A 12,373-nucleotide genomic window follows, 5' to 3' on the forward strand; every position below is an offset into this window, starting at 1 on the left:
AGCTAATCCTCACCCAGTAAATTGCAGACCTCTCTTTGTATCCAAGTGGATTGATTATTCAAATAAATATGGCTTCGGTTTTCAGTTGTCAGATAAATCTGTTGGTGTGCTTTTTAATGATAGCACACGAATTAGTTTCAATGCCGACAGAAGGTAAAAGGGGTAAAAAGTACTAATGAAAATGTGGATGTCAGTACATTCTGTTACTAATAAAAGCTTCCTTCATTGCAGTCGTGTGGAATTTCATGATGCAAATGGGAAAATTACAGCACATCCGATACATTCTGTGCCAGCTGCACTGCAGGAACGCTTAACTGTTCTGCGTTACTTCAGTCACTACATGGATGAGCATTTAACAGAGGGTGGTGACGGAATGCGTACAACAAGTCGTCGCAGGTTGCCTGTTCCACATATGCGTCGCTGGGTTCGCACAAATGCAGTCATAATAATGGAGCTCTGCAATGGCACTATTCAGGTTTGTGGTAACCATTCGCTGCTGAAATTCTTTTCAAATGTGGTTAAGACAATTTTTGTGGTTGAAAAATTAAAAAAGCTTATAAAGATATTCCCCCCTCCCTCCCTCCCTCATGCACGCACGCACGCACGCACGCACGCGCAAAGAACAATAACTGCTCCCTGAATTTATGGAACATATGCACTATGATTAAATAAGTAATAAATTGTACAACTCTCAAAACAGCTCTTACAATGTTTCTCAGTGTTTTCTGATTAGTTGTTACTACCTGTAAGCCAGACATCCAAATTAACTGCAAGAGATTCTGAATCAATGATGTACCTCTAGATCTCCAAATGTTCTCGTCATGCCATTTTTTCCATGGAAGTTTAGGCTTCCATTGCGACAAAACTGTGTGTAATTTTTTAGCTAGAGGAGTTAGTAATTTATGTTGTAATACATTACTTGTAACATGTCTTTGAATGCTTGTCCATAGTTACCGGGATTTGTGTAAAAATGACTAATTTCTTCTGTGATTATAGCATCAATGCAGGTTGCACACAGTAAATAAACAAAAACAAACAAACCAGTGGCACTGGTTCTATTCATTTTACAGTAGTATAGTCAGTGAAGAAAGATCCTTCAGTTGCACTACAGTTGGCGTAGCTGCTTTGTGTGTCTACATCAACCAATCACATAACATGATTTTGAATACATCTCTATAGTAATACTGCAGCGTTGCAGCAGCTCTGCAGGCAACCATTATTTTTCCCTACAGCTGCTTGCACTTTGCTGTTGAAAGGTGGCAACAGCGCTGAGAGCTGCTGTTGGGATCTTTCAGCGACTCTGCTCTAAATTATCCACACACTTAGTGCAAAATAAAATTGGAAGTGGAAACAGATTTGTTAAGTCTTTCCCTTTTAAATGTACTAAAACACAGAAAAGGTTTTTTTTGGGAGAGGGTTGGGGGGGGGGAGGGGGGCGGGGCGGCGGCATGTGGTAGGACAGTGAGATGAAGTAACTCATTCAGTTACATTAAAAGTCAGACAGAAGGTAGGCAAGGAAAGAGCTGAACCACAGTATTGGCACACACTCCATGTATTTTAATAGAAAGTATCGTGATACATATAACATTGCTAAATTAAAGGGATTGATGTATTTTTTCAGATTAATTTCTTCAAGAATCACACAAAACTGATACTGTCAGACTGGAAACAGGGGCTGCTTGTAACGTACATCAACAGTGAACGTCAGAGTGTGTCATACTGGCTGCATGAAATTGAACTTGTTGGTTGTGACAGTGACATTCTCGACAGACTGAAAATAGCAGCAGCAATTTTGCGAGAATTTGCTGAACTTGATGGAGAGGTTGTGTAACTGTTTAATGTTAACAAATGTAGTTTCTGTGATTATGTGAGATTTAAAAACTGTTATGAGCAGTTTTACATTATTGATGTTGATTGGTTTTTACTACATAATAATAAGCTGTTGTAGTTGTGTGTGTGACAGTGGTGGAGTGAAAGAGGGAGAAGAGTGTAAATTTTTTGCAAAATAGTTTTCCTTTCAGTAGTTTCTTGTTTGTTTGAAGTATAAGCTACTGATGTAAAGGAAAGGAAGATGAATGATCTGCATTTCAACAATTTTCAGTATAATTATGCTGATAGTAAAATATTATATTTTTTAATTATGTTGAACTTTGTTTTCAACAAAACTTAAAAAAGAAAGATTAAAAAATTCTTTGATTGGAAAGAGAGAATTGTGATAAAGGTGAGGATTAATGTAACTTGGAAGTAAAACTTGAAGTAACTCTACTTTTACACAAAACAGAGCAGTAAAAGTGAGTGTAATTGCTATGTTAATTTTCTGGGAAATAATTACATATGAATATGTACATAATATAGTTCATTTTAGTTTTAAATGAGAAGTTCGTTAAAGTAAATGTCTGTGCTGTTTGGAATTTGAAATATTGCTCATGTTGGTACAAAGTTAACCAATTTATGTATGTGTGTGTTTGTACATAGTATTTAATTATTTGCGATTGACTTTAAATACAAGAAACAGCCAGATATTGGACATTATGTGCCATTCTTTTTTTTTATGTTTTGTGTGTGGTGTGCGTGTAAGCTGTAAGAATATGAAATGCATAGTGTGTAATACACTCAAGTGGATTTCCTGATTGATTCTTCAGTATGAATAGTAAGAGAAATTGTGTAACTGAAATTTTCAAGAAGCAGTATATGTAGTATTCTCTGTGATATTTAGCAACTGAAATGTTTTGCTGTAACTTACTATAACTCATATGTAGAATGGTTTTATCTTTCATGAAGATCACATGTCAAATTTGAATCATGAAAATATCTAAATGTTTGGGTGCAATTCTCTGCTTCAAATTTTTGTTGTTTTACTCATTATTTTTGCTTTGGTACATGTTGCTGCTTATGTACAGTTATAAAACAAATGAATCCGTAGAGATATTGCAAATCAGTAAGCTGAAAATGATATACTCTGTCTTTGATAATACAACTTGTTGCAACACATTCAGCTGCAGCTTTTGTAACTCCATGGATATATATCTTGTGCCAATTTAAAAATTTTGTCATTAACAGCCTATATGCACAGCCATGATAGTAAATTACAATTGTACTCTGATTGTATGTAGTAGTTTGAGAAAGAAAAAAAAGTGCTTCATTACAAATAGTTAATTACTGTGTAAAATGAGGTGGACTGGAACTAAAAAGATACATGATAAATAACAGATCCAAACCAAAGATGATTATGATGATGATGCATTTTGTGTTCAGTTTTAATTGCTGATTGTAAGGTCAGCTAAACAATTTTCTTGGTGCACAGTAAACAATGCAAAATATTTTCTAAACTGAGTGTTTACATTTTTCTTAACCTTCTGCAAAAACAAATCTCTCAACATTTGAATCCAAAATAATTTACATGGATCAGATCCAAACAATAACAGTTTTAATTTTTTTCCACACTTCACTACAATGAAGAAAAGCTTCTGGCTTTACTCCAGGCTATAAGTGTAAAAAAGTACCATTTCAAAATTAAGATTATAAACTCGACACAATACACAAAAATTGCAATTCACTGATACCATGCTCCTACTGTTCTTCTAATACTACCTTGCATAAAGGAGTTCATAAAAGACAGCTGGTGGGGTAATTCTATGCATTAGTTTTACAGCTTCTGCATTTGTAACAGGTAATGTGACAACACTGAAAACTGATGAGACATTGTGGAATTTACTGTTCATGTCATCACAACTTTACCATTCTTAATACATGAAGTTAGTGCTACAAAGTACTACACTTCCTGGTGTAAAAGGTATGTATAGTGTTTTTCTTTGCAACATTTGTAGAATCTCATCTATAATATGGACCATAAGAGACACCATTCCTGCATTCCTCAAGTGATAAGAGAGATCTGTGTGAGTTAAATGTGTGTCTGGGTGCATATCGTCATCAATCATCATCTTGGTAGATGTTAGTTCCAAAAGTAACTATTGTAATATCTTTCAGTTCATCACTGGTGTGATGGCTGTTTATAATCATGGGGTTTTGAGATCACATTGCTCAGCCTGTGATATTTTGGATAGCTGTAAAACAATCTACTTGCAAGGAAACTGTCACTTAGGAATTTATGCACAGGTAACATAGATAGTACCTAATGTGTAAATCTGCCACAGTCATAGTTAATCATAGAGTTGTTAGTACAAGAAACATGCTGCATCCTGATGTTCTGTCAACAACTATAGTGGAGTCAGATGGTTCTCTTAGACAGCATATAGGAATCGGCAAGCAACTTTTTCTCTGTCCATAGATTCCCTGACTGAATGTTGCTGTTTGACAACTTCAGATACCTCATTGTTAGTACTGCCATTTGTATAATGCTTACAGCAGTTCCTCACCCATTTATTCTAAGATTTCTGTCCTATTTATTGTCACCATAGCTTTCCAATCTGTTTATGCATGTTCGTCATCCATATGACAATTTTATTTTTCATGCAACACAATTCTTCTTCCATGCCCCATCAGGATACGTCATCACATAGCTAAGGCAATAAAATTTTCTTTCCTTGATAGTGATTGTGGTTTCTGATATTTTCAGATTCTCCTCAGTATTTTACAGTTGGGTATGCGGTTAATGTGAGTGGACAGCTGTAGGCCCACATATCAAAATTTGTTTCTTGTGGCTTTGATCAATATTCATGCTTATATTTCTATAATTTTTTCATATCATCGGACTCAGACTCGTTAAATAATGTGAAAACTGTGTACTGTAATGCACCTAATTTGTAATCTTTGAAAAATACATGGGTGTACTTTAAGTTTGTCTGTAGATGTTTCGTACAGAGGTCACAGATATCTAACAGGTATGTGTAGCTATTGCAAAGAAACATTAATGTTAATATGAGGGTGTGCTGAAAAGCAATGCCTCAGAATTTTTTATATGATAGCTCTTACAGCTTTTTAAATAAAACGACCTGTATTAAGATTTTACATCTTTATTTTTCATGTCTAAATATTTATTTCGCAACATAGCCACACTGGTGATGAACACATTTCTCCCAACAAGAGACCAGTTTGTTGATTGCAGAATGTTTGAATTTGTCCACGGAGCCATGATCTCACCTCTACTTGCATTTCTTCTTCACTGTCAAAGTGAAGTCTTCAATAGTGTTCTTTAAGTTCTGGAAACAGATGAAAATCAGATGTGACAGTCGGAACTGTATGAAGGATGATAAATGACAGTGCAAGGCTTTGGATTGTTGCACATGTTGCAGCACTCCTGTGTGGTCTGGCATTGTCATGCTGAAAGAGAGGGTGCTATGTGCTTCTTGTGTGGATGAACTCTTCAAATTTGAAACACTGTTACAGCGTGCTGTTTCCCACATAGACACAGTTACATTAAACACCACCATGTTGTGCACCAAAATTTGGAGCCCTGTAATGGTAGACGTGTGACATGAAGAATGCAGATGTAGAATGTTAATAATATTAGTTTAAATTAAAAAGTTTTAAAGAGTTTTCACATAAATGTGGAGGCATTACTTTTCACCACACCCTTATATTAGCAAATGCCTGGAATGTAAAATAGACAGTTGGATTATCAGAGCAGAAGCATTATTCCTCGGCTGATGAGCTGGGTTTGCTGTATGTTTACTCTCAGTTAATGTTTTGACAGTTCTCCGTTTGTTTTTGGTTGGCAAGTAAGAATCTGATTAATTTAGTGAATAAATCTTGTTAACCTGTGTGTGTGTGTGTGTGTGTGTGTGGGGGGGGGGGGGGGTTGAAATGACGAAAGCAGCCTATCTGAAATTACACAAAAAAGCAAGGCCTACAAGCAATATAATGAGTGAAATAGTGACATCACATAGCGGTGTTAAGTGAAGCCAGACAGAAGAACTGCTTTTAAGACTACAAGTGAACCTACAGAAGCAGATTAGGGATCTGTAAACTCAAATTGCAGCCCAAGATGACAGAAGTTTATACCAACAAATGTTGAATATGAAGGGCAGTTTGCCTGCTGCATCTAACATGGTTTCTGCACAAAAGATAAAAACACAGATACCGAAGTTCCTGCCAGAGAAGCCTGAACTGCATTATGTAATGCTAGATTTGGTGTTTACGCAAAACAGCGGTACTAGCAATTGCACAAAGTTCGCTGAAGCATTTAACAGCTTGGATGCTAGAGCAGTTGAATGGTGTCTGACATTATTTTGAAACCACACTCACAACAACAGTATCTCCACTTGAAGAACACTGTGGTCCGACAGAAGTGTAAGTCCTTGGGCCAACAAATGGAACAAGTACTTCAGTTCAAACATATCGGCAATAAATGCCATCTGAATTCTGGCAACAACTGAAGAGCATCATGGGGGAGCTAGCAATGTCAGATGAAACACTTTGGCATGTGTAGCTAATGCAAGTATTGCTTCTACTGAAAATGGTGGTGGTGACACGGGGGAAGTGTGATATTCTGTGCTTGCAGTAGCAGAGAAAGTGAATCCTATAGTGGGGCAAGCAGGTACCTCAGTGGTGTTACAGGTAGCTAGCAATATCACCATTGTTGAGACAGCAGCTATACAGCACGAGCAGCAGACCAACATCAATAAGCAGCTCTGAAGTCTGAAACACCAGATGGACACAATTTTGAAGCAATTGTTGTCCCTGGCAACGAATAAGTGGACCCACACAAGGAAAAATAAAGGAGAAGAGGGGTAATCCATCCAGCCAGCAGAATTGGATTTCTAGCCAGATGGTACGAGGAGGACAAAATCGCCAGGTTTGTTTGTACCACAAGTGTTTTGGCAATGATGCCATGCGATGCATATCTCCCTGCACATTCCCAAGTAGCCTCAGTGACTGGCAGTGGGCAGAACAGGCAGCACAGTTCCACAAGAGTGCCAAAATTCTAGATGAAGGAGTTGCTGCTACTTCTGCAGACACCGACAGAGATGTATCCAGGAGGAGTCATGACAAAGCACTCAAGATTGGCCCAGTTAATTCATGACAAATCAATGGCATCCATACATACACCGAAGCATGTCTGCTCACATTATCACATCACTTGTAATCAGACTGGTGCTCCCTTATTGACTGGGGTTCAGGTGCAAGTGTCCTGCAGTTCCGTCAAAGTAGGACTGCAGTGATGGGTGCAACTCTCCACCTTACAGCAGCTAACAACTTGACCATCAAAGCTTATAGTGAATGTAATGCAATGGTGGATCTGGGCTTCAATAAAAATTTCAAGTGGAGGTTCATACTAGCAGATGTTAGTGAACCATTATCAGGTGCAGGCTTTGTATACCAACAAGGTTTGAAATAAAGCTAAGTATGGCATGAACTAAGTTGGACAGTGAAGTGGTAACAGACACTATGGGCAGAAGTGCAACAGTGCCATCATCTCACCCAGTTGTTTGGTTAGTCCAGGAGCTAGATAAAAGGTTGTTGGCTGATTACAGAGGGTATTACATACCAAGGTGCATCACATTAAGATGTCATCTGGTCAACCGATTTTTCAATGTCCACCGAGGTAAAACCCAACTGTTTCTTGTGGCAAAAGTGGAATTTGAAGAGATGTTGTGTGGCCCAAAGGCCTGACAGCACATGGACATCACCATTGCATATAGTTAAAAAGAATGATAGCACCTGGAGACCCTGTGGGGATTACCCCATTCTAAATGCAGGAAACAATCTCTGACCATAATCCTGTTCCTAAGCTAAGGGATTCCACGAATGTCGTAGCTGGAGCTACGGCCTTCATTGTGATGGACTACAAGAAGGGGAGAATGTGTCTGTGTGGGAAGTGCCATATCCAGACAGTGATTGAGAATGCATGTATTATTCTTTGACTGACTGGCTGGGTTTGCTGTAGGTTTACTCTTAGTTCTAGTTTAGACAGTTCTCTGTTTACTTTTGGTTGTCAAGCGTGAATCTGATTTATCAAGTGAATACATCTTGTTAACCAGAATTCATGTGTGTGTCTGTACATTTATTGTTGAAATGATAGAAGCAGCCTGTAACACCTCAGCACTTAATAGTAAATCACATTTGTCATTGCCAGACTTTAAACATTTGCATACTTTTGTGTGAGTTTAAGGGCTGCTTTCACACAACATTTTCCAGGCAATTCCCAATGCAGTCTATTAACCAATTTTTAAAAATTGTGTTGGCTATATTTCCTATCATAAACTACTCACTTGAATGATTCTGTACCATTGTACCCTGGATAAACACTTTATTTAATTTTATGGCTTAAATGTTTTTGTGGTAAATCAGCTGGGATAGCATTTATTTCTCTCTTCAGTCATGACTAATTGTTGGAACACACAGGGGCCAAGCCTTACAAAGAGATACCTACAAACAAGTCAGTGAAAATGAAAGAAAATATTATTTGAATTGTTTAGAAAATGTCTTCATTCAGATTTTCTATAAACTAACTTGGCCCCGAAGATTAGCAATGCTTGACCATCTTTCATATCAGCCTTTGCCTATGGCCTCAGTTGGATTTGGTGCAGTTGAGCTGCAGTGCCAGCACAGTGTAGTCAGTCAGGCACATTGTAGCTATAGAGGCATACATGTATTTATTAGCTCCAATATTCTTAGTCTTATTTATGTGTATATCGACGACTGAACTACTCCTTTACTGTAAGATTAACTGTTACCTTTACTCCTTCAGTTAGTTATATTCCAACAGGGGCTTTCCATTGCTACAAACAATTGATACAGTTAAATAAACAGTCACATTCTGACATGGGTTTGGCATGTACTGAAATATGTCTTTAGTACAGCCATTCAGTCATAGTCTTGAAACCACTGAAAGTTAAGTATGTTGCCTTTTCAGTGTGAGCAGGCCAGAGGTAATTACTGTCAGTACTAAATGAGAGGCATATAAAGTTATACAATTAATTTTTGTTTGTTTTTTGAAGGTATGTCTTCAGTGGTGGTACACACAGAAATCCTTGTACTTCAGTACCTCACTACCGGTGCCAAAACAAAATGTCACAACCCTTGATAAAGTTGTGTGTTGTGCATTCATTCATTCATTTTCAACAAAAGCGGGAAAGTTGCAGCTGTGTGAGGACAATCTACTGTGCTACTTTACCTGCTGGGATTGGTGCACTGCTGCTGAAAATGAATCATTGCCTGATACCCACTTCATCAATGGGCTGTACCATTTTGTTTTGGGTAGCATTTGGGGGGGGGGGGGTGGTGTGTTGCAGTACAGTGATTTCAAAGTGTACCAGGTCTGCAGACATGTACCTGGAAATGAACAAAAAAATTATGTACCGGGTGATCAAAAAGTCAGTATAAATTTGAAAACTTAATAAACCACGGAATAATGTAGATAGAGAGGTAAAAAATTGACACACACATGCTTGGAATGACATGGGGTTTTATTAGAACCACCCCATATTGCTAGACGCGTGAAAGATCTCTTGCGCACGTCGTTTGGTGATGATCGCGTGCTCAGCCGCCACTTTCGTCATGCTTGGCCTCCCAGGTCCCCAGACCTCAGTCCGTGTGATTATTGGCTTTGGGGTTACGTGAAGTCGCAAGTGTATCGTGATCGACCGACGTCTCTAGGGATGCTGAAAAACAACATCCGACACCAATGCCTCACCATAACTCCGGACATGCTTTACAGTCCTGTTCACAACATTATTCCTCGACTACAGCTATTGTTGAGGAATGATGGTGGACATATTGAGCATTTCCTGTAAAGCACATCATCTTTGCTTTGTCTTACTTTGTAATGCTAATTATTGCTATTCTGATCAGATGAAGCGCCATCTGTTGGACATTTTTTGAACTTTTGTATTTTTTTTTGGTTCTAATAAAACCCCATGTCATTCCAAGCATGTGTGTCAATTTGTACCTCTCTATCTACATTATTCCGTGATTTATTCAGTTTTCAAAAGTGTACTGACTTTTTGATCACCCGGTACTTTACTGTTACATTACCAATACTTCACTGTTACTTTTTTTAGGTGATAATTAGAACTATACCTGGATCAGAATAAAAATGTGATAAACAGCATTACAAAGGTGATGTTGGCAGGTTTGATGTTACCTGAATGTCAATGTAGCTGCAGCAGCTGTAAATTTAGTACCGAATTCCTCCATATTTTTGCCATTAACCTGCAGTACAGAGGTCACCTTGTAGAATTATAACAGCCTTATCACTTTGCTGCTCACTTCTGCTTTTAGTTGTACCTTTTTTTTCCTCTTTTATTTTTTTATTTTTTTTCTTCTTCATTGGCTGACACACAATAATTCTCATTCAAAGAGTCCTATGACAAGGCAAACACAACAAAAGGTGTAACCAAGCTCTTCCTCTGGTTGGTTGTTTCTATAGTAGGTCTCCCATAAACAACTAGCTGTCAATCACTTTTTTGTGCTTATCTGGGTATATATGACAATCTAAACCTCGATTTGTCAGGAAACATGACAGAACCTATGATATTCATCATAGTATAAATTACCAGATAATAAATCATCTTTGGGGCAGTCCACAAAAAGGAACAGTTGAGGCAGTCTGTTCCAAAACTTGCCTTATCCATGATAAGAAATTTTTCAGGAGAGACAAAAAACTAAAAACTTCTTAATGCCGACAGAAACTGAACTCGTTATCCTAGTAGGAATGCATAAATTTAATAAATAAAGTCATGATTAATTGGGAATATAATTATTCCCATCGAGAAATTTGTTTGTTGCTTTATATCCAGGATTAGACAAGTTTTGTTGCAGCACATTGCAAGTGCGTAGTTCATGTACTCAGGGCTATACTTTTTTTGTGCATTTGTGACAGTGCTGATGCATTCAGTTTATACTAATTTACTAGAACTTAAAAAATACAGTTCATAGTAAACAATAATGATTCTACATAATCATTCATAGAGAAGAATTCAAATAACTAAGTCTGTCAAATCGTCATGAGTTTCACAATATTCATTGATTGTCTCTTCAGGGGAGTAATTTGTTTCTCCAGTATTGGACGCTAACAAATTCTTGTAGAAAGCCAGTTCTTCATTCACCTCCCACTCCAATCCAAAATGTTTTTGTAGCAAATGCTCTACGTCCTTAATCTTGGCTGGGTTCAAGGGCACTCCTGAGGACACAACTTGTGGAACATCCATATTCATCAAACGTTTACCTTTCTTCATCACAGACCTTCCTGAACGACAGTCTACATTGTAATTCGGTTCTCCTTGTACTGTCACGTTTCCTTCAGAAGTTTTACACAAGATGAACCGCTTTGCTGAAGAAAATTTGAAATGCCAGCTACTTGGTTTTTTCATCATATTGCCAGCAGCCTTCTTCCAGTCTCTCACTGTGCAATCCACACCCAATTTAGAAACCTGAGCATGCGATGTGAAAATATCTTCATACTCTTTTTGGTTGCAAATTACTACTGGCCTGGTCCTAATGTCCTTCTCTATTTGTGCAAATACTCTGTCCGATGGCAGAAAGGAGTGTCCTGGAATGGGAAATATCAGTTCCACATGCTTCAGATTTGGGGGACTCACTTTTGACAGAAAATAGCAGCACATCATTATCACTGCAGAGTTTCTATTCTGTCCTCCGCAGCCATCAGCACAAAGTCACAAATTTGAGTAGTTCGATAAATTAGATTTATAAAGTCTGTCAAATATTGCAGAGGATATCTCATTTGATCCCTTTTTGTATTCAAGTTCCATCCAAGTATATGTGAAAACATTTTGTACTGTCTATTCAGTATGTGAATGGCCCATTACAACTGTAAAATTATAGGTTTATATCTGACGACTGTAGTAGGCAATTTGATTCGGTATTTTAGGATTAACCAGATTTTTCTGACAGTCAAATGACATTGTGAGCATATCATCCCTTTTTTCCTTCAGCTTTGCGTAAAAAGCTTTAGCTTTTAACTTACGAATCCTAAACTGAATAATCATTGAATTCTTTTCTGACGTATCATTTGCGTGCTCAATTTTTCCCTTAAGTTCAATGCACGTAGAACATGCATCCTTTACAGATGAACCAAAACCGATGTTGTAACCTGTTTTGAAAATGTTGCGAAGGAACCATTGCTTCACTCTCATATCATGACAAACCTCTGCATTATACATCGTGTGTAACTTTGTAATGCATAAATTTCCAGGAAGATATTTTCTTTGCAACGATTTTCCTCGACAATAGTGACTTTCACAGCACTTCAAACTTTCAATAAAAGATTTTACAGATTGTCTCTTTGCATTGTACTGTGGCCTGTATCTAGCACCACCTCTTTTCTCTTTAGGCATTTTACCGGTTTGGTATTGATTTCTGGCAATTCTCTGAATTCTATCTTTAATGACATGTAAAATATTGAGAAATGTTTTTTGGCACACTTTTACTTGAAATTTATTGGTATTAGCAA

At 37.6% G+C, this 12,373-nt stretch overlaps 1 protein-coding gene across 1 annotated transcript in view; it reads left to right on the plus strand.

The window, feature by feature from the left end:
• The window catches only part of LOC126248272 (serine/threonine-protein kinase PLK1-like), a 300,476-nt gene extending 297,168 nt beyond the window's left edge, over nucleotides 1-3,308 (plus strand). The window contains exons 9-11 of the mRNA XM_049949120.1: nucleotides 3-153; nucleotides 232-475; nucleotides 1,622-3,308. Of these exons, the coding sequence (XP_049805077.1) occupies nucleotides 3-153; nucleotides 232-475; nucleotides 1,622-1,831 (605 nt within the window). The 3' untranslated portion in view covers nucleotides 1,832-3,308. The remainder of the gene's footprint in view (nucleotides 1-2; nucleotides 154-231; nucleotides 476-1,621) is intronic.
• Nucleotides 3,309-12,373: the final 9,065 nt, after the last annotated feature.

Source organism: Schistocerca nitens, chromosome 3 (assembly GCF_023898315.1).
Source record: "Schistocerca nitens isolate TAMUIC-IGC-003100 chromosome 3, iqSchNite1.1, whole genome shotgun sequence".
Lineage (NCBI taxonomy): Eukaryota > Metazoa > Arthropoda > Insecta > Orthoptera > Acrididae > Schistocerca > Schistocerca nitens.